The sequence below is a fragment of the Prionailurus viverrinus genome, chromosome A1, assembly GCF_022837055.1.
Source record: "Prionailurus viverrinus isolate Anna chromosome A1, UM_Priviv_1.0, whole genome shotgun sequence".
NCBI classification, from domain to species: domain Eukaryota; kingdom Metazoa; phylum Chordata; class Mammalia; order Carnivora; family Felidae; genus Prionailurus; species Prionailurus viverrinus.
The window spans coordinates 152,106,001-152,129,880 of record NC_062561.1 but is presented as its reverse complement, the minus strand read 5'-3'; the positions used below and the strand labels follow the sequence as shown (position 1 = coordinate 152,129,880).

General features: G+C 35.5%; 1 protein-coding gene across 11 annotated transcripts in view; it reads left to right on the top strand.

Annotated features, from left to right (window-relative positions):
- The window catches only part of MEF2C (myocyte enhancer factor 2C), a 151,102-nt gene that overhangs the window by 48,920 nt on the left and 78,302 nt on the right, over nt 1–23,880 (top strand). For 6 of the 11 annotated variants that reach the window (XM_047864716.1, XM_047864704.1, XM_047864712.1 and 3 more), the window contains exon 2: nt 7,008–7,203. In XM_047864716.1, the coding sequence (XP_047720672.1) occupies nt 7,150–7,203 (54 nt within the window). In that variant the 5' untranslated portion in view covers nt 7,008–7,149. Of the gene's footprint in view, nt 1–3,714; nt 3,880–4,043; nt 4,055–4,081; nt 5,184–7,007; nt 7,204–23,880 lie in introns of those variants that run through there. The other 5 variants (XM_047864684.1, XM_047864693.1, XM_047864681.1 and 2 more) reach the window with 5 other exon arrangements.

The window sequence follows — 23,880 nt, the reverse complement described above, 5'->3', positions numbered from 1 at the left end:
GCTGGCAATTTTGTTTCACCGATACTGGTGTTGTGTGGTGCTTTACTTGCTTTGTTCAGTAAGAGCGACACAAAATCCAGCTGCGTGTTCTTACTGAGAGGTTACAGTTGGGGAACAGAACGTAATCTGTGATGCCAAATAGTAGCTGTTGCTTTGTGATGACGCAACGCAGGGGTTACCTTTGTGGTAAGCCCTGGCATATCACTAAGTGGCTTTTGAAAGAAAAGGTGGTGGCTGTACTGTTGGGAAAAATTAGGAAAACAAAGACATGATAGAACCCTGAATTAATTAGTTAATATGATGTGGAAAGGCAAAAAAAAAAAAAAACTGTGATGTGGTTCAACATCATGAGGCTCTTGACATATTTAGACCATTTGGAGTTTATTTTGGAACGGGGAATGAAGAAGGCTGTTTAAGCTGCAGTGTGAAAAAAATGTTCAAGACAGAATATACCATGGAAAACCATGACGGGGAAGGTATGCTTCCCTCGTGTTTATTAAATTGTTTATAATGCAACACGGTTGTTTGAAGTTATGCGTGTCTCCTAAATTCTAGAACTGTGTAAATAAAATGATTTATGTCAGTGATAACGGCAGGTTAGGCCCACTTATTAAATTAATTGCAGAGGTTTTCAAAACGAGTTCCTTTTTAGCCTTATTATATTTCTGACATACATTTCATCTCCTTTTGTCCTTGGGGAAAGATATTAAAGTAGGACTAGAAGCATTAATGTAGAGTTTTCAGCAGCCATGGTCATTGGGAAAATTGATATATTTCCCTAGTTATTTCTGCTTTTGCAGCCTGAAGCTCTTCCATGACTGATACTTAAGAGAAACTTCTTAATTTTTATAACACTGTAAATTTTTTTCTTCATATAATGATTATTGTTAAGGAATAAATGAAGCATTACCTGTTAGAACTTGCTCATCATTAGCTCTGGAAAGTGAAGTCTTCACGGTGTACGTAAGGACTATGATTCGCTTGGTAGCCTCGTTGTATAACACGACTTTTGTTTTATGCCTCAAAACTGAAGCAATCTTACAAGTAGTAGGTCATGTCTGCAGTGCTGCTGTGTACCCACTTTGCATACAGTACCACACCTAGTGCTCGTAGCCATCCTGCACGTCAAGAAGTTTGTTCCCAGCTTGTTGTAGGCAAGAGCAAACAACAAGCTCAAGTTCAGACCTGAGCCTCCTGACTCCAAAATTCTTTCCACTTCGACTTCGGGTTGTGAGTTACTCTTATTCCATATATGAGATGCTATATAAATATGACAGAGGATTAAATGAGGTTGTCAACTTGCTTCTGTATAAGCAGAAATATGAAAATATTCTCAGGAATAGTCATTAAAACTAGCAACTGAAGAAAATACATACCTGAGAGGTGAAAATCTTAAATTCGTTAATCAACTGAGTTACCAGCTCCTCTGATGTGCCTGGCAGTGGGGTAGATAATGTGATTATGAAAGAGACACAAAACAGAGTTGGCCCACAGATGTTGAAGAAGACAGGCAATTTCAGTTGTGACAAGTGCTACAAAGAAAGGCATGGTGCTGTGAGTCCTAACGGGGGATTTGTTGTGATCATGAAAGGATGGAGTGCTTCCTGAGGAGGTGAAATTAGAGCTAAGACAGAAAGGAGAGGAAGAAGTTAAGGGGGCACAGAGGGGAAGGTGGAGCATTCCAGGCAGGGGGGATTGCATATTCAAAGGCCCTGTGGTAGGAAGGAGTGTGGCATGTATGAGGAACTGACAGATGACATTATTATTTGTATGTGACACTATGTTACTGAGACTTGGTAACAATTCCAAATTCCATCATATTGCCACTAAATTGAAATAAATTGAGAAGATAAGTTTGTATTTGGCATGATGGTATCTATCCAGAGGTAAATAATAGTGGTTTTTTAAGTACCCTTAGGAAGGTAAGTTTTGACTATGTGTCTTTAAAATGAAATCAGCTAGCATTCATAGCTAGGGTAATACAACATCATAAATTTACTTCAAGAGACATGGAATGACTTTCAGGACCAAGGAAGTATTCCCCAACTCTTAGGATATAACATAGTTGAGTAACAATGAGAATAATAATAATTGTTATGTCTTTCGAAGTTCAAAATACCTCTTAAGCAGAAAAAAAAAGTAAAAGTTCTACTTGTTCATTTTAACCAAAATATAGTTACATGCCTCATACGTCTTTCAAATATGTCATAAAGGAGAAAGTTAAATGTATCTCTATATACCATAATAAGCAAAGTTTTCCACTTCAAATAATAATGAATCATTTACTTATTTGAATTACTAATACGAGGCTTGCAGCAACTGGGCTTAAGATCACTTTCATCTCGTACTAAGCATCCGGTTTGTGTTTATATGACAGTATCATTTTTTGTTGGACATAGTGTGCTTGGTTTTCAGCCTTTAGTTTTTATAAAACTCTGTATGAAGATGCTAGTATTGGTGAAAATGTAAGACAGCGAAGAAGTTATTTGCTAATATGAGTAAAAGAAAACCAGAATTCTTTCTTTGCAGATTGCCATCACATATTTTAATGTTTGATCGTTTTTCATAGGTTGTTTTTATTTAAGTGACTGCATTGTGCTTATTGTAGCAAAATACATGCTTTGCAAAGATAAGTTTAGCAGAAGAGAATTAATTTCTTCCCACATCTTTTAATGTGGCATGGCAGTCTCACTCTACGATCAAAACACATAACTGAAGGTTGTGTTTAATTTCTAAATCAAAGTGTTGTGGGAAGATGATTGAAATCTGAAGATGACTCAGATCCACTTGATATGTGGTTTTCGTCCTACAGAAACCTTATGGTAGACTGCCATTTCCATGTTAGAAGGAACCTAATAGCGATGAGATTAAAATAAATAGTTTCATTATATACTGAAAGTTTATGTTAGTTTCTTTGGTTCTTACTCTGAATTTTTTGGACAACTTTGAGAACTGCAATAACATAGTCATCTATTCCCCCCACTCACTGTATCTTTTTTTAAACTATGGTTGCAAAGAAGTAATGTGTTTTACTAACAAACATTGATTTTTTGTTTTTGTTTTTTGGACAGCTTTTGTGATTCTATTTTTTACCAAAAATATAATTTATCCAATTGGCTCTTTGTCTGTATAGAATTCTTCATTTGCCTCGAAGGGTAAATTAAGATGATACGGCTGCGTTAGCTGTGTCAGATGACTTCTGCGAGACATAGTAAATGGTAATTGTGATGTATCTCCTCCTTGACCAAAGTGAATTCGTTTTCTTGTTCTTATTCCTTAAAGCAATCATACAAAAGACGAAACTAGACCTGAAATGGATTTTTCTTAGGTGCTTTAAAAATAGAAATACAAAATTGTGTCGCCATGTCTGCGTTTCTGTCATTGTCCCTTATCTGAACCTCTCAAAGGCCTCTCTGTGTGTGGCATGCAGCACGGCACACTCAGACAGTTCTGCTCAGAGAAGGAAGTGAAGAGTTTTGGTTCCCATTTTACACTTCTGGAACAGTTTAGGGAAGGAAGCACCTTTACACCTTTTATTGTTCGTGGTTGCTGACATCATATCCTTCCCCGACCAGTCTGTGCGTGTTTCCTGCCATTCTGTCAAGATTCTTCTGTGTGAAGGGGAGGGATTTTGTGGGAGGGAGGGAGAGAGGGAGGAAGAGCGCAAAAAAGAGTGAGGCTGGGAAGGGGGGAGGCGGTGTGTGTCACTCAAGGGAACTTGTTTGTAAATGAGAGAGCTGGGGTGGGAGAAGGATCTTTAGCATCTGTCCACAAGATATTCTTCTCTACTTGGGTCTCAAAACCACTCTGCCTTCATCTGTCTGCTTATGCCAAACTCAAAGTGAACAGAAGCCTGCCATAATGAAGTTCCCCTTTTTAGTAAGCAGCTTGATTTTATTTTTCTTATATTTAGGTTGACGAAAAGAAAAAAAAATGCAGAAGACTGTAACTCCATAGAGTGTAACTGTGGTAGAGCGTTTCTTTTTCTTCTTCTTTTTTTAATTACTGATTGTTTCTCTGTGGCTCTGTCATTTTCCAAGAATGCTTCTTTCATGTGGAGAGAAGTTAGCAGCAGGGCTGCTGGAATTATTTTAAGCTTATGGTTGATTGTATGTAATGAAAGTTCTCAGCATAACTTGAAATTCTGCTACACGGAGTTTAGCGATTCTCTTCTTCGTATACATACAAAACAGTTTTAAAAGCTACTAAACTTACATAATCTCTTTCTCAGCCTCTCTAGGCCTCCTACAAATTAATACTCGAAACCAACTTTGCAAAATAATTTTTGCATAAAAATCAGCTTAGAAAAATAGTTATGCTAAGAAAACAACTCCTGAGCTATTGTTGACCTTCCTAACTGAATTTTTACTGGCAGCCCTGAAACGTGGTGATCCATAATCAAATGTTCTAAGCCACATCGTGTGACATATTTTACTTCGTGAAAACGTCGCATCATCACTGCGTAGTAGTCTGCATGTGTACATAATAATATCAGATTTCGTATTTTAAAAATGTTCAGCAGGCAAGACTTCAAGAAATACTAATTTTTATGGAAAGCAGGAAAATATCTTAATTTTTACTGAAATTTAAGCTTGTTTGTCTTTACCTTGCGTATTTCAAAAGGGAAAACATATCCAGTGGTGTTCTGACCATTTTATATACATGTTTGATATATGCATATAAATTTTCTCAGGCAAAATATTTCCCATCCTTTTTCACTGATTAAAATCCCTGCCCTGCTCTTTTTCAAAAGTGTCTCTCGTTTCAAAGTTGTGAAATATGGGGTGGTGATATGTAGGAACTCTTCTAAGTTTGGCTCTGGAGGAGCGCTCCCTCTGCCTTTCTGACGAGACTTTTCTCCTGGGATGTTTCTCTGCTTGTTTGGTTATTTGTATTTTGAAACCAGGATCTGTAGAAGTTCTCGTCTTCCCCGCCTTGTCACCACACTCTAATCTGTTCACCCTGACCTTCCACCTTAAAGTGAATAAGCGCTTAGGCAGGCATAGTCCTGTAAGCCGATAGTGCCACCGGCCTCAGCTAAACGAAAAGAAAGGAAATTGTCCCATATGCATCTGCTGTGGATTCATGGGTTGGCTTTTCTGTGATAGAGGAAGCCTGTTTGTCTCTTTGGGGTCTTGCACATGCAAGGGAAATATCAATCTAACGTGCCGCTGGCTTCTAAGGTAAGACTATGGGAAACACAGGAAAGTTGCCCAGTTGAGTGATATTTAAGACTGTTTCTAAAAATAGATAGATGGACAGTGTTTGGCAACAGCGAATATATAATGCAATTGTGCTTCATGAATGTTTTCTATTGTAATGTGATTTTAATGTGTTATTATAGCTAATTTTTTCATGTGTATTTGTCAAATGTGTGTTGTTTATATAACTCTTTAAAACTTTTGAACTACTTCCAACATTTAAAATTACCACTGGAGTTTTTGATGAGCACTGTGTGGTCATGATGTTACTCAACATATATAGTATTCTCAGAGGCACAACTGAGCTGCAGTTTCGTAGAAAGGCATTGGGCAAAGGAGAATGGATGGTCTTAGTATTTAAGCAGCGCTTAATCCACCAGAACTAATTATATCATAATAGCTTCTGCAATTAGATAACCACAGAAAATTTTAATTTAAAGAAATTTACTCAAGGTGATAAAGAATTTAGAAATTAAATTAAAGAAATCAAAAGACAGCTGATGATCAGACCAAGTGTATAACAGCTTTCCTGTTCCGATAACTTTGAATTGGAGCCAAATAATCTATTAAATAGCCAGGACATTGGCTTAGCATTACATAATACATGTGGGAATTTTTCAGGTCCCTTGTCAGACACCAACTAAAACAGGGAAATTCTGAGCCATGTGTAAAGTAGTTGCATTCTCTGACATAAGACTGGATAGGATAATTGGAGCTGTTGCTTGCAAATGAAGAATCCATTGTGGAATGCTTTCTGGTTAACTTCCACATTTCACGGCAATTTATTTTCATTACTTTCAAATATTTTCAGATATAATTTAAAACAAAGTAAAATACATACTTTTAATACTCGGGTTCTCTGGGTTTATTTTATATTATGGATGATCCTTTCTTTAATTTTAATTCATGACCTAAAGATATCTAGTATATATAGAGTATCAGGCTTCTGTAATTTTGTATCTTACTCCCCAAAGACATATGATATGTCTTTTTAACATATTTAAATTTTGAGAACTGATGGCTTATTATAAAAAGTGTAGTTATAAAAAAAAAGTATCATTTCAAATGGAGTAATACTCTAATTTTTTCCCACCATTTCTTTTCTGTGAATGATTATCTTTTTTGATTCTTGTGTTCAATATATAGCTTAAGGGCTTTCAAGAGGAAAAAGAGATCTCAGTGCTGATAGCTGCTTATTATGTAAGATTAAATATCCCATATTATTTTTACAGTGTTCTCATAGCAGTGACTTTTTAAAAATAAGATTAAAGGATTTAGATTTAAATTAGTTGACATTTACATATATCAAATAGCACTTTCATAATAGTCCATCCTATTTGCATAACGAGGGACGTTATCACCTCTGCTGTCAAAACACGAGATTGTTTTCCCTTCAGAAATGAATTAGCTGCCCTACTTAGCATACACAGGTACATAGAGGTTCATTAACTCTCTGATTCAGGTAATTTTTCATAATAGAAGGGTGAAAATAGTCACCTAATTTCATTAAAAAATATTAAGAAACTCGTTGCAAAAGATACATTTCAAGTGTTGGGCTTTAAAGTACAGTTTTTGTTATTTAAATGACTTGTTATATTACTTCTGAGATTATTTTAACTGTAAAAACAAACTGTTCCTATTTGATATGCTCCTGCATGGGATATACCATGTGCTTTGAGTACATATTTTCATTCATTTGATTGGCTTACTTCCATATAGTTTTCTTTTTTAAAAAATTAGAATTCGATAGTTCTTATGAAACTGGCTTTCAGTTAAAGTGGCATTTAATTTTTCTTTTTTGTCCAGCAGGAACGAATGCAGGAATTTGGGAACTGAGCAGTGCAAGTGCTGAAGAAGGAGATTTGTTTGGAGGAAACAGGAAAGAGAAAGAAAAGGAAGGAAAAAATACATAATTTCAGGGACGAGAGAGAGAAGAAAAACGGGGACTATGGGGAGAAAAAAGATTCAGATTACGAGGATTATGGATGAACGTAACAGACAGGTGAGTGGGTAGACTTTTTCTTGTATCATTATTTACATGGACTATTTATTACATTTCCCCCAGGCATATTAAAGGTACCCTGAAAACATTCCAAACTTGTGAGCATACATTAAGAGAAGTCTTAGTGAATTAAATGTGGCCAGTTTAAATGCTAATATTCTATCATATGTCAAGGGGGAAGAATCACCTTATCTGTTAGACAAATAGCTTACATGTTCATGATTATTCACTTTTTATTTCACAATAAATTTTGAACGGGAGCTATCCCTGTATAACATGAATAGCTTAATAATTAAGAGTTAATAAGCATAACATTGCTGCACTGCACGCATCATCAAACAAAGATATTCCTATATTCATGGGAACAAGGACTTTTGTGGTCATGCACTTAAAGTTTTAGGATATAGGCTTATAAAAATGGCTTTATTTGTATTCACACTAAAAGAGACTTTGAAATGTCTCCAAGATATTTAGCATTGTGCTGACAACAACAACAAACACCCTCACGAAATATTAGGAACTTAAAACATGTAGGCAAAAACTATTCATTAATTCATACCATTTTCTTTAAACCACGAATTTTATAAACAAAGAGGCAGATGATGTTACCATTTTTTTCTGCGAGTCCAAAGATAATACTGTATGATACCATCAATTTGTTCTAAAGATTTTATATCTCTAAATGTTCTATTCGACAAAGACTTGTATATCATGAATATTTGTGATTTGACTATTTCCCTTCACACTTGGGGAGAATGCATTTGGTTAGGTGATACAAGGATAGTTGGGTGGTTTGTATGCATTCTAATGTTAACTAACAAATTGTAGTACTGCCAGATCCCAACCATTACAAATGGATAATGGAACTTGCAAAACTGGCATTCATTCCTTGACCATGGGAGAGAGGAATGTTTTGCCTGTTGCTCATTTATTCTGGGAAAAGTTAAGAGGATAGCCTTTGGAGATGCCCTCACCAGACTAATTTCCTTCAAATAAAGACACTCTGGTCTGTCTCCCCTTCTGTCTTCTTGGAACTGCAAGTGAGACTAGAACTGATTTCTGGTTTAAGTTTTTTCCTATGTTTTTTTTTCCAGTTTTATTGAGACGTAATTGACATACATCACTCTATAATTTTAAGGCGTCCAGTGTGTTGGTTTGATTTACATGTATTGTGAAATGATTACCACAATCAGTTCAGCTAACATCCATCATCTCATATAGATATAGTAAAAGGAAAAGAATAAGGAAACAAAGGACTTACTCTTAGCAACCTTTCTGTGTATCACACAGCAGTGGTAGCTGTAGTCATCGTGTTGTACGTTACAACCCTAGTACTTATTTATCTTGTAACTGGAAGTTTGTACCTTTTGACCACCTTCCTCCATTTCTTCTTCCCCCAACCCTCCACCTCTGGTAATCACAAGTCTGATCTCTTTGGGTGAGTTTGTTTGTGTTTTAGATTCTACATATAAATGAGATCACACAGTCTTTGTCTTTCTCTTTCTGACTTGTTTCACTTAGCATAATGCCCTCAAGATCCCTCCATGGTGTTGCAAATAGTAGGATTTCCTCTTTTTTATGGCTGAATAACGTTCCATTGTGTGTATATGTGTGTGTAACAACTTATTTATTCATTCATCCATTGATGGACACTTAAGTTGTTATATGTGTAAATGATAATGAATACAAGTTGTTATTTATGCCATCAAAGCCAGTATGTCATTAAGAGGTAAAGAAACTTTAGATTTCCAAGTTTATACTCCCTTAAATTATTATATTTAAGGTACATACACATGACTTGAACTATTTTTGGCTGAAAGTTGAGTTAAAGGATAAGTAAAGATTTTTGATGGATTTCTTCATTGTTTTCCTACACATTGTTTATTGCTATCGGTCAAGCCAAAAAGTAATAATTCTGTCAATATAAACCACAGTATTTTTTTGTTGGCTTACAGCTTGAAATTGAAATTAAGACTGAAATATTGAACACCATATACCATTGACTGTTTAGATCCAGTTATTTGTACTAGAATCTATTTTGAGTGCTGTCAAAAATTATAGGAATTAGCACCTAATTTCATTGATAATACCAGGTAATTTTTAGGTTCATGAAATTCATAGTATCTTCCTTTTGCCTATAAAGAAAGGAGAAAATTTCTGCAGGTTGAATTCATGAGCTTTCATTATGCTTTATAAAGGAACATAAAACTCACACAGGATGGAAGAATTTTAACACATACTTTTGAGCTAATAATCGAACATCTTAATTTATATATGATGCGTCTATAGTTACTGTTACTCTCATCCATGTTAGAAGTCATGATAATTGTAGGAGAAGAAAAATTTGTTTAAATTCACTTCAATTTAGATGACTTTTTTAATCCTGAAGATGAATTCCTTGGTTTTATTCTACAGAATTTCAGATCTGTGTAGTCTTCTCCAACCTTTAGGTATAGCAGGTCCTTCACTCATACTCTTGAATTGGTAGAAGTGAAAACTGCCACGTTTTAATGCATATTTCAGTGATTATTTTAGTGGCTATTGACAATCTCAGACATCCATCTTATTTATAAATGTTTGTTATGTGCACCACTCACCTACTACGAGAGTGGACATGAAAGCTTACAAGATGTAGGTCACGTCTAATAATCACCACCACTAGCGAATCTGCAGGAGCCAATCATCCCAAGTGCGGAGGCTCCCCCAGCCTGGGCTTCCTTTAAACTTTGTGTTCACATGTGGAAAAGAAAAATGTTAACTGCTTTGCCCTTTTTGAAGCTTACCCCACTGCAGGCTCCATAATAGAACCTCACACAATGGCTCACTGTCATCTTTTCTTAAAAGTAGTAAAAGCCCACTCTGCCATTGCAGGTGTTTATTTGGCTATACAGAGAACAGGGTGTGTTTTTACAGAATAAGAAGTAGAGACTTAAAAGTGTGAAATGAAATATTACAAAGCTGATGTATAAGTTGAATATCATTAAGAACTAACACTGCTGTAAAACAGCAGCTAACTGTTTAAATTTAATTTTGCCCTTACTCTACCTTTCATGATGGAAGTAAGGAGAACAGCTAACACTCAGAAACTCCAGTTGTATACATAAAATAGTTTAGAGGAGGAAAAAAATGAACAGCTCATTTTATTTTTAAAAATTTGTCCAGCGTTTCTGAGTTTATGAAAACTACTTATTTCTCAATTTCTTACTTAAACTGCATACATTACTTAAGCGAGTATGTAAAAATAAATAAAATCATGAATTGTTAATTTGTCTTATAGAAATTTCCAGATAACTTAATAAAAGTAGCAACATGTACCAAGAATTACGTATGTGTTATTTCATTTAATTCTTATTAACCCCACTTACAGGGGAATAATTCACTTATTTACTAAATCAACAAATATTATTAGATTGCAATATGCTTAACATTAAGAATTCAGTGGTAAACCAGACGAATCTCATACAGCTTATCATCTGCCACAGAGGTCAGCAAAGTTTTTCTGTTAAGGGCCAGATAGCAAATATTTTTGGCCTTGTGAGCCATACAGTCTTCATCTCAACTACTCAGCTCTGCCCTAGTTGTGAAAGCAACCTTGGACAAATGTGTAAATGAATGAATGTGTCTATGAATAAAACTTTACTGACAAAAATGAGATGGGCTGTATATGGCCTGTGGGCCAGCGTTTGTGGATCCCTGGCTTAGTAGGATGAAGCAGACATGAGATTTGCAAATATATAATAAAAATGTTATAAATATGTGGTGTGAATGAAATTATCAAAGCGCTATCAAAGTATAACAAGAGGTGCTTTATTTAGATTGGGGATTGGATGAAAGGCCTCTCTGAGGAAATGCTAAAAGATGAGAACTAAAACATGAGTCAGAGTTAGGCAGGTGACAACATTCCAGATGGAACAATATTTGCAAAGCTCCTTAAGAACGGAAAGAGCTTGCTAAGGAGCCAAGGGAAAGCTTGTGGAACTTGAGTCTGGTATGTATGACTTTGGAGAAATGAGAGAAAAGATTAGATGCTAGACAGGGCCCAGATCAAAGCTTTCAAGTCAGAGAGTTAATACTAAGTGGTGGCCAAAATTTGGAGCCCACACCTTTCAGATTAAAAAAACAAAACAACGCATGCTTTTCTCAACCATGTCAGGCTACATCCTGTATAATATAATGGCTAAGAGCATGGTTTTATGTCTTTGCTTTTCCCAATTACATCATACTGCATCCAGTGTAACATAATGGTGAAAAGCATGGGTTTTAGACACACGAACCTAGCTGTGATCCCAATTCTGCCACATACTAGCCCCTCTGAGCCTTATCAGTTTCCTCATCAGTAGACTGAGGTTTAAAAAATAGTACCCACCTCAAGTCATTGAGATAATTAAATTAGGGCATAAATTTAAAGCATCTAACATATAATAAGCGCCCAATGAATGTACGTATTAGCTGTTCCTATTAAGACTCATGCTTCTTAAACCATTAGCTTTTATAAGTTAATGTGACCTCCATTAAAACAACTCCTGAGCTGTGTAGAACACTAAAGAGTGGTACCTGAACCTCATTTCAAGAAGGTTCTACCTTTTAAAGGCTATAAGGGAGCTGGAAGGAAAAGTGGAATAGAGCAGAGCAGGAGCACAAAAGGAGCCTTTGGAATCTCACAAGGGGTGAGAGAATCCTTTCAGAGCAGGAGTGGCTGATAGCAGAGGATGGCTTGTGGGCTGGAAGGAAAATCACAGACATTTGCAGGGCAGGGCTTGTGACAAGGATGAGAAGGAGTAGTTTTCTAAGTTCTATGCTTGCAGCACTTATTTTCAAATATATGTTACTGACCAAGTTATTTTGAACTACTTGTCACCATTTTTATCACTTCCAGCATCCACTTTATTCTAACACTACAATTTCAGTGTCTCCTTCTGCATTTCTTATTTTTACCCCCTAAGTACCTTCAGTAATCAGGCAATAATCTTACCCTACTTCATATGGTACCAGTAAATATGCTCCTGAAAAAAAAAAAACAACAGATTTTTAAAGTGAGTTTTACCCTTGTCTCACTCTTTTTACAAAAGCAGAATATACTTAGAAATCTGTTATATCTGTTGTATCAAGAAGAAAGATATACAAAAAATAAGCTTGTTTAACCTAAACCTGTTTATACTTGTATGTTTGTATTTTAAATTTTCAGTTTCCCCACTTTGAAATGATAGGAGAGGTAAATCCAAATGTATTTGTGTGACTTGTTATAAAAAGACATTTAAATATTTGAATAACTGTAAGGGAAAAATATTTGCCAAATAACACAGTCAGGACCTAATATAGTAAGCTAAGGGAAGAAGATTTTTAAAAGTCTTAAGTTCTCTTCCATCAGGTCTGGCACACTAATAGTTTTTGCCAGCAAACAAAATTTCATGTAATTATCAGTGCAATAACTGGAGCACAAATTAAAGACAATTAGCAACATTCTCCTCTTAATAGAACAAGAGAATCCCCTCATGACTAAAAGGAATTCAGAGATCATAGTTGTTAAATTTTCTAACTTTTTCTCTTTTCTTAGGTCCCTATGTCGGTTTCTTTTTTTTTTTTATGTTTTTAATGTTTATTTGCCTATTTTGAGAGAAAGAGAGAGAGTGTGAGCAGGGGAGGGTCAGAGAGAGAGCTAGAGAGAATCCCAAGCAGGCACCAGGCTGTCAGCACACAGCCGGACAAGAGTCTCTGTCCCACAAACTGTGAGATCATGAGCTGAGCTGAAATCAAGAGTCCGATACTTAACCATCTGAGCCACCCAGTCAGTTTCTATATATAACTTACAAATTATTTTAAATAGGCTCAGAAAAAAAGAACTCGGAGAAATATGTTCAGTGTAGATGCAACCTGTGAACAGTTTCTACATAAGGATGTTTTTAAACGAAATCTAATCTTTTTTAAAGTGAATAAAAGAGGGGCGCCTGGGTGGCTCAGTCGGTTGAGTGTCTGGCTTCGGCTCAGGTCATGATCTCATGGTTCATGAGTTCAAGGCCCACATCGGGCTCGGTGCTGACAGCTCAGAGCCTGGAGCCTGCTTCAGATTCTGCGTCTCCCTCTCTCTCTGCTCCTCCCCTGCTCACTCACTGTCTCTATCTCTCAAAAATAAATAAAGATTTAAAAAATTTTAAAAAAATAATTAAGTGAATAAAAGAGATTTATTGATTTCATCAAATGACTCTCAAAAGAAACAAGCATTATTCCTTACGTTCTGCTACTTTCCACTATTTTAGGCTGTTCTTAGAATTTTAGCTAAAATTTCAGTGAAAATTGGACTGTAATGTTCCTTCAAGGTGATATCCAGAATGCCAGTAAATAAAAGGCTAATTACAGTTCTAAACCTGAGGGTAAAAACCTACTAACCTACTCTTTAAATGTGAGGAACTTGATAATTTAGAAAGACAAATAAATGGCTTCAGGAAGATAACTTTGTAATTAATTCTAAACCATGAGTTGAACAGATTATTCCAGTCATACTTTTTCTTTTGTTATCTGCACGAACAGAACTTACAGATTTGTCCATTGCCTGTATGCATACCAAGCAAGTATATAGTATCTGAGAGGAAATTATACTTAAATTGCTATCGAAGAGTTATACATGTTAGTCCATGAATATCTGGAAGCTTGTTTTAAATCAAGTGAATCAAAAGTTTAAATAGGGATGCCTGGATGGCTCAGTCGGTTGAGCATCTAACTTTGGTTCAGGTCATGATCTCCCAGTTGGTGAGTTCGAGCCCCACATGGGGCTTGCTGTTATCAGTGCAGAGCCTGCTTCAGATCATCTGTCCCCCTCTCTCTGCCGCTCCCCCTCCTTGCATGAGCACATGCACAGTCTCTCTCTCTCTCTCAAAAATAAATAAAAGCATTTTTTTAAAGTTTTAAAAAATCACAGAAATGTTGATTTAAATCTAAAATAAATTCACAGATAACTGATATTGGTGATTATTAAGCCTTTTTTACTCTCAGTATCATTTCTTAACAGCTAAACTGCCTCCCTAAACTTGGTATCAATAAATAATTAGAGTGTATCATAGTAATGAATTAGGGCATAAAACATTTCAGAATTGAATTATAGGTATATTGATGCATCCTGTGGGCTCCTACTTAAAGGTTCCCCAGCATTTAAGTTAAATCATTCTTTCATTAATCTTAAAATCACCAGGGGGAAAAGTTTTTGTTCAGAGAGCTGGAATTACTGGTGATTGAAGATACTGAAAAAGGAAACCAGAAGGAAAAAAAATGTATTTTGTGAGTTTCCAAATCAAAGAGGTAGCTAGAGTGTTCCGATGTACATTGAGCAGCTATGACATCAGGCCACTCATTTCTGTTCTGTTCCTAGCAATTTAAAAACAGTTCACAAATGGTCTCCCCAGTATATGGGTGAAACAGAAATAGTGCGCCACACATTTACTATACATCCCATACATGTGAGCTATTTTATATTTATATCCACTAACTCCATTCCTTGACTACCAGAGAAGTATTGTCTCAACTGCCATCAAATTCATTCATTAGGTTTCCTTTGATAGGAAATCCAAGAGGTGCCAAAATTTTCACAAGGAATACAGTAACAATCTGCACAAACTGGAGGGCTTCAAGACGTCTTGGTGTTTCAGTTCTAGTTTGTATATCTCATTCAATTTTCATTTAAAACTATAATTTAGAGAAATTCCCACGTTTGTGTTCATTGTATCTTCATCAGTTTGTGTAGAGAGTTGGCATTGAATGGCACCTTCCACCTCTGTGAATGCATGCACACCCCATTCTGTTTGCAATAAGTCACCTTTTGTTTTGCAAATGCACAAACCAAAGTGTGTGACATTGTATTACTAAGAAACCAACCCTAAAAATATTAACATTATAAATAGACCACATAAACCCAGAGGTTTCTTCCAAACTGTAGATTAAAGAACGTGTTGCTAATTTTCTCAAAAGCTCTGTCCTTTGCAGTCTAGACTTCCTCTAACATTATAATTTATTCGTTTAAAATAAGCTCTTTCAAAAATTTGATGCAAGTATTTTTAAAGTTTACATCCCCCACATACTCTTATTGAAGACAATATGGCAACTCTCCCTCCCCACCCCCAGAATAATAACTTTGGTCTAAAAAGAAAAATAACGTAATTAACTTGAAGTAAATGAAATTGCATAATATGGAATATATATTTGCATTTCTTTTGAAATATGTTGAACCACTAATAGGAATAAGAGATCCACTCTAAATGTTTGGAAATTTGACTTTTAATTTTAAGTTGGAACAGTTTAGCTTAAGAAATCACTAACATTTAAATAACATTTCAACAAACGCAACTGTTTGGAAACTACAACGGAGACAGCCTCCTGCCTTCTGTCTTGTGAGGATTGATTTGGAAGGCCCTGAGGGAGAAAATATTGGAGTTAGGAGGTAAAACTGAAGCCATCGTGGAAAGGAAGAAGTTACACTCTTCCTGTTATGACAGGAAACGTAGACAAATGTGCTTCCTGAGCATTTGCTCAGCAGGGAATGAAGTAGTCTTTGACCTTTACCTTAGGTACATTTTGGCTTTGTTAAACTAGTAAACATGTTTTTGCCCCCAAAATATTAATCTGGTTTATTTAATTTGTCTCATATTCAAATATTTTGTACGTATATGGAGTATAGAGAAATAGATAGAGGTATTTATTTTATGGCTGCATTTACAGATTGAATTTAGAACATAAATCAGCCTTTTAATGAACCAAGGAGACCTGAATAGCACATATAAAAAATTAAAAACATACTGTGTTATAGTCATCTCTTTAAAATCCAGAACATTTTTAGGCTTAAAAATGGACTACAACAAAATCTTTTAAATCCTGGTAATTTTAATAATTGTAGATCATCTTTCTTCCTTTTCCTCCTGGAGACAGATGTATCAGAAATTAGCTATCACAAGTTTTAAAACCCAGACCCTGTGAGTCCGTGAATAAACATTCAAGTTTATTCATATACATTCAACTATTTAACTGTGATCTAACCCATTGTTTATTATTTTTCCTCAAAACAGAGTGCAGTGCACAAAATTTTAAATTTTATTTTGGGGCTTGGGGGTTGGCTTAGGGTGAGGAGATGGTAGAGTTCTAAATTCCACACTCTCAAACCCCTGTTTTCATTCTTTTATTCTGTTCAGAATTTTAGGAACTACTCCTTGCAAACCCTTTGGAAATCCTGCTACACTGCAGTGAAACGCGGCTCAATGCGCTTGAGGCCAACGAGGACAATAGTCCTCTTTGCAGCAGAACACATTGCTGTCTCATCCTCGCAAGTTGTGCTGGAGGGTTACAAGCACATGGTAGCAGTCTGCTTAAAAGAGTCCCTCACTGCTCTTTAAAGAGCCTTTCATTTACGATGGCAGGCCCCGTCATTGTATAAAGGAGCGCTTGTCTAACATGAGTCTGCAGTGGCATTACTTCCTCCCACCGAGAGTAATCATCAAGCCTAAAGCTCGCAAGCCTTTCTAATGACAGACTGAATTAAACAAAATAAAATTGAAGAGGAATAGTGTAGAACAGTTGTACCATTACTTACTGTCAGAACAAGCCAGGGGAAGAAAAAGAGCATTTAAGAGGGCATTTCCCTTTTTTTCAATTAGAGATTGTCGTTGCAGACTCTTGACTCCATCCCTAACCCATTAAACACATAGGAAGACTTCGTGGCTCTGGATTAGAGAGCGCATTGTATCTATGAACTGTCCATCTTGTCCTTCATTAGTCGCTCCATTTCCTTAACCAGGAGGAAACTGAGAAACTATGTTGGGAGTAAGGCGGAATGGATCTAAATCTAAAATATTTTCATAGGATGCGAGTTATATTTCTCGTGACTCTTGGACAACAACAACAACAACAAAAAGATAAAGCTTCAAAACTTTGAAAGTAGAATTAGTTGGGTATATTAGTCCCAAATACGTTGTAAAACAAAGAAACTAATGTCACTTTATGAATTAAAGAACTGAACAAAAAGTTTTCCACTCATTGAGCAGTTCAATTAAGATTCAGCTGACAGTGTTCTGGGTGGTGGAAAGAAGTATCAGGGACCCATAGATAAAGTTATTGTTGCTTTCCTCAGCAATGCATCGAAGGTTCTAGAGTTCAGGACTCAGTTATTCTCAGAGATGTGAGTAGCTGCTGTTTCCAAAGGTCTTTTCTTTCAATTTTTCAGAACTCCTGTAAGATACGAGGACTCTCACAGTTTATATGGCAGGAAAGTTCTCCTGAGGTAACTTTACGTGAACAGAGCCCAGATTGGGAGGGTGAACGGAGCAGGCACACATGTGGCCGGGAGACTCATTATTAAATGCCCCTTCCATTACACAGTAATCACACTAATATCCCTACCCTGTAGGAAATGATACAGGTCTTGTCCTCTGTTTTTAGAACTTGATATTTACATTGCCTGTGTGTAAATCAGAGTCCTACCTTTTTTATTCTGGCTGTAAACAGAGCTGTATTTGCTACCAACCAAAATATTTCTCATTTTGTGAAATTTAAATAAACATCCATAAATATAGAACTAGTGTGTGCCCACTGGTGCATGCATGTGGTTCTCACTGGCTTTAGTGGGAATGGCTGGAGGTCCTGAGGGCAGAAGTGGCTGAAGCACCCACACAAAAGGAGCTTTGGTTTATTGTGAGAACATAGAAGCCAACTTCTTCTCAATTTCTGTATTATTTTTTTTTACTTTAACCTAGAAAGCTATCCTTACATGAATTAATAGTTCATGCACTATTCTGCTTGTACTCATCAGAATTGCTGACAATTCTTAATGTGCCTGTACACTGCTCAGTGAACAGTTGATGGGATTCATACTGTGCCGCCCATCAGCCCCTGAAATGCATGGCCAGCTAGAAGAGGGAAAAACAACTAGAGGAAAGAAGGATGAATTTTGTGTGAAAAGGGTTGTATTTCTAGCTCATCCAAGGACTAGTTTTGTGACACTTTATGTCTTCGTTTACAAAAATATCATCTGAGAAATGGGGATGGTAAGCTGTGCCGTATGGTAACTTAAAAGCGATACTGTCAAATGTGGTGAGATAACTTATTATAAAGTCTTTAACTTCTTAGAAAAAAAGTCACCAAATGAAGTCAACACTTACCAAAAAAACAATCATAAGAAATATGATAATTTCACCAACAAACCCATACACAAAATTTGGCCCACTCCAATTTCTGTCCTGAATTTCAGTTTTACCAAAAGCATATTTTCCCCATAAGTTAACATGGCAAAAAAGAAAAAGAACTACGTGAAATTTTCCTCTCGGTGGCAAATTTCCTATGTCCTATTAACATAGTTTGAGCATGCACTGAAATTCATTTTTAGCCATTCATTTTGGGTGGCAAAAAAGGTGTAATTGCTCCATGCATCTATCCTTTTATTCGTTCAACAAATATTTAGCCAAGTTTTGTTCTGGGACTTCAGGACATAAGATTGGAAAAGAGAAGTTCTGAGCTTCCACGGAAAGTTCAAGGTCTAGTTGAGAGAGAAACTCTAGCCTAGACATAATAATGTTAACCCAAGTTGGCAGGTTCTAGGACAGCAGTCTTTTACCATATGTAACAAGAACTAACTGAGCCTGATGCATCAGAGAAAAAATACTACCTGCCTTGTAAAGTGTTTCACAGTCAACAAGTCACTTACACTTTTATTATGGCCCTCGGTGAACTCTCATGACTCTGCAAGATGTCCATTATAACCTCCACTTTGTGGTTGAAGAAACCAGGACTCAGATAAGTTAAACAATTTACCCAAGAGCACACAGCTCATAAATGGCAGAGCTCCGACTTGATTTTCAATTCCTATATTTTTGCTTCTATACCACACTACCCCAGTAATGATGCATATATACTACTTCTTTAAAAATATCTTAATAGTGTGAATTTTCTATTTTATCAATCTGGACAATTATTTTTCTGTGCATTTTCAGCACTGTCCATAATTTAATATTGTAACTCAAATTCTTTACAGTCTTTGTTTCTCATCTAACTATAAAAAGAAAGTGACCCTGTTTTACTTCTTGGAATATGGAAATTAGAGGTGATTATGATAATATATTGATGAAATTGGGTAACCAAAACACAGGCATTTTATAGAATGAAATTACAGAAATAGATTCTTGTTTTCAACCATATTACCATTCAGTCAAATTTTCCCCTTGACCTAGAAGCGTGTGCTATCTAGGCATAGAATCTGAACATCTAAAATCTGAAATAAATATTTTAAAGGTCTCTGGTCCAGCTTCTGCTTAATTCAGGAATACCTTCTGTACCTTCCTTGGTATGCAGCTCTACTTAAACATTCTCAGGAATGAACTGCTTCCTACTTTGTCAGACTAGATCCACTCTTTGATAGTTCTCCTCCCTAGATGTTCTATTTTGAGCCTCTTTAAAAGATTTTCAGCAATGCTTTCTAATATGTAGAGTAAAACAGAATAACTCATCTGCCTCTTTACATGGCCAGAAATCTTCAGATCTTGGAAAGTGTTTAGCAAATCACTTTTAACTCTATTTCTCTGGATTGAACATTCCAGATTCCCTTAATGATTTCTAATGCAAAATTATTCTTACATCCTACCTCAACCTATTTGCCATCCTATAGACACTGATTTTGTCAGTGTCATGGTAAAATGTAATTCTCAGAACTGCATACAGTGCCAAAGATTAATTAGTACTAACAAAAAGATCATTAGAATAATTAATTCCCACTCTGGAACACTACAACTTTAGATCCTTTCCCCCATATCAGCCACCACATTAATTTTCCTCCAACCTGAGCTTCCAGAATTGTTTTTTTAAAAAATATGAACAAAGACTTTAAAATTAACTTTTTCATCGTATTGTTTGTGACCAGCTTTCTAGTCTGTAGAGGCGGCTATGGATAGACACTCTACCAGATTTATTTTTATATGCAGACCTTATAAGCATGCCTTCGACATCTTCATCTAATCCAATGATAAAAATTACTACCAGCTAGTATCAATTCTATAATACCGTGATGAGGACTTCGTTGAATACTTTCTTTGCCAAATACATGTTTTTTGAAAATCTTAGCTCATTGGAAAGGTCAGTGAATTTTTGCTCAAAGAATGCATTTTGCAGATCCTCTCCCTTTATCTCTGTATCTTGTGACTATAAAATTAAATTTTTATCTTCACACTTTTCCATCCTTCATGATGAATCATCTAGGAAAGGAATAAAGACCATTTTTCTCTGAACTTTTTGATATATTTTTTCTTGAAATCTAGAGCATATGTACACGTGTATTTCTCTCTAGACACTCTCTAGCTTCTCTAAGATTCCAAAGTGGTGTAAGTCTTTGTCTCAATATTCCTGTCACTAACAGGTGAACTTTTTAGTAAAACAAATACATATATCCAAAATCTATTATTTTTGAGAGATTAAATTGTCAAAAAGTCAAGTAAAAAAAAGGTATCTACTTTTAGCAGAAAATTATATTGACACGTTTAGACTTTATTATTTTTCTCTCGGGAGCAAATTTTTATTGAAATCTTATAAAAACAAGCTTTATAAGAAACGAACATAATTGAAACTTGGTTTCTTCCTCTAAAACCTTAAGTGTTCAAACCTTCAAGTGGTTAATTTGAAAGGTAGCAAACAAAACAATAAAACCCCTGTAGCAGATCCTGTTGAAATACTTTTTAAAAAATCTAAATGAGCTTAATCTTTGCAAAAGCTATTTTAGCTCAAAAGCTATAAAACAAAGTTATCTTATTTCTACAAAAAAGGGAGAGGGTCTTTGACTTCATGCCACAATTTCTTTAGAACCTCATCTTTTTCATCCAATTTGGCCACACACTAAACATTCAGACTTTAAAATAGACTATTTCCATTCCATAATCCACCAGCTCAGCAAATGTTCTTTGAGTGTCCACTGCCTAGTTTGTATGAAGCCCAAGACAGGATCTTTGGAGAACTCAAAGCCAATAGGAGAGGCAGACTCCTAAACAACAAACTCTATAATATTAGAATAAGTCTCATGGTAAAGGTTTGTAAAAAGTTCTAGAGGACCACCATGAGGGAAAAATGAGTTCTATCTGAATGTAACAATGAAAGCTTCGTAGAAGAAATTGGCATTTACACTAATTGAAACCTTGCAGCTTGATGGGAGCCTGCCAGCAACCAGATGGAAATGGGGAGGGGCATAATGCCACAATCATCTTTCACTAAGAACAAGATAAGAAATAACCAATATGGTAGGCTTCATTTCATATTCACCTGATTGGGTTAACATCTACTGTTATTTTTCTTGCTCGGTCTAGAGAAAAGGTTGGTCAGAAAACACAAACTGAATTCACCCAACTCTAGATAAAAATGTGAAATCATTAGACATGACTGAAAAGATAATGCTATTAGCTAAGTAGTGCATTTTTTTTTCAAATAAAGAAAATCGCTTTTAAGCATTAATGAAGTAAATGACTATTTTTCTCCAGCCGTGAGGAAGAGACGTGAACTCTTCAGGAAGATATATATGTAACAGAAGCCCCAGCATCTAGCACAAATGTCTGACATGGAGAATAGTCAATAAATATTACTTCACATCTGGCATATAGAAAATGTTCATCAAAATTGCTTGAATTATTTTTGTTTCTATGAATAGATTTACCAAATTTCTTTATAACTGAGTTGTATGGATCTGTATGTTTAATGAATGTGACTTTTCTCAATTTCAAATTCTAATTTCAATTTCTGATTCATACCTAGTAATTTCTAAAGTAATTGTAAATGTAAGATGTGTGATGCTTGCCCATATGCTAGGATTTAAAACTCGAGGTTACTGAAACCTCTTACTACAACATCACCATTATATTTGAGGCTGTTTCCAGAAGTAAAGAAAAAAACATAAAATGGTCATTGCTTACAGACTAATTTTGTTTTCCATGCATATATTACATATTAAATCTCTTTAATTCTGAAAACTAAATGCCGAGTTACAATGTCCACTAAACACTACTGGCTTTATTCTCTTGTCAGTGCACCTTGATTGATGTAGAACACTGGAAAAGAGCATCTCTTTGCCTAACCACTTATAAAAACAGTTTTCCATCTCACCTAAGGTTACAAATATGTTATTTAAATAGAAATGGACTTGTCCCCATCACAAATTATTGTCAAGTTATGAAAATGTAATCATTACAATACATTATTATATTTAAGTATAAAAGCTCTGAATTGCAATCTTTGTCATTGAGTGGCATATTTTAAACGAAGAGTAATATCCCGGGTCTCTTTAGAAAGCTTAATGCTTAAAAAACAGTTTTATCTAACTATGCACAATGAGAAAAAGCATTATAAAATACATTTTGAGTATGCTATGAAGAGCATGAACATAATACAGAATTAAATTTAGAGCAATTAAGAGTAGATTTTGAAGATATTTTCTTAAATGCTTTAATACAGTCAGCACCATTTCAGCTTGCAGTTTTAATGAAAAGAAGCTATATGCACTGACTCTTTTGACAGGTATTATTAAATAAGTATGCATTATCCACTAGCCTACTTGCTTACACAAAAGTTGAGGAGTAACTCAAAGTAAACACAAATAGTAGCTTTAGTGATATTTCTGTGCTGAAACATACTTTGATGGCGAGTGTTGTAACGTGCTAAATTCTGAGGTTTGAGTACAACAGAAACCATACTGTATTGAGACATTCCACCTACAGTTTGTGGTTATGAAAGTCTGATTAAAAGTGGTTTTAGATATATGAAAGTATTTTGGGCCAGTGCCGTCTGCATTGAACCTACTCTGTACACTGTTTCACTAAATAAAATACCCATGTGCAAGTACATTTGCACAACCGAATTTCATCTAAAATAAATGTTAAAAGATATTTGTATGTCTATGTAATTAATTATTATGATTCTTTATCCATTCCAAAAAGATAGCCTTTTTTTTTTGAGAGAGAGAGAGAGAGAGACTGACAGAGAGCGAGGGAGGGGCAGAGAGAGAGGGAGAGAGAGAATTCCAAGCAGACTCCACACTGTCTGTGCAGAGCCCAATGCAGGGCTCGAACTCACAAACTGTGAGATCATGACCTGAGCCAAAACCAAAAGTCCAACACTTAATGAACTGAGCTACCCAGGTGCCCCTCAAAGAAATAGTCTTTATTTACCTCATTATTAATATGAATCATGACTCATCTGAATGTACTAGAATAAAAGTATCTAAAGTAGTATAACTAGATATGAAATAAAACACTAGCTATATTTTATTAGAAGTGCTTTAGAAAGACAGTCAATAAACATAAAACAAAAGGTGAGACATTGGCAATTTTTACAAAGAAAAATTGTCCCAAGTTGAAATGTAAATAACATACCTGAGTAGATAATTGACTAGCTGATGTGGGCTGATAAATACTGTATTTTCCAAAGATCAGTACGGATTCCATAGTTCAGCTTTATCTTTGTATTAGGCATAATAAGATCTTCAAATAGCCTTAATCAGTAGACTCTTCTAGTCACCAACATAGACATACTTCGTAAGCTCTTCTTCTTCTTGTGTAAATCAACCAAGTGAGGAATGAGAAGTAGTTCTTTTGAGCTTCAGTGTTAAGTACTGTGCTTAATACTGTACATGTGTTTATTTTATACAGTCCTCACAGCAACTCTTAAGAGTAGGCATTCTCT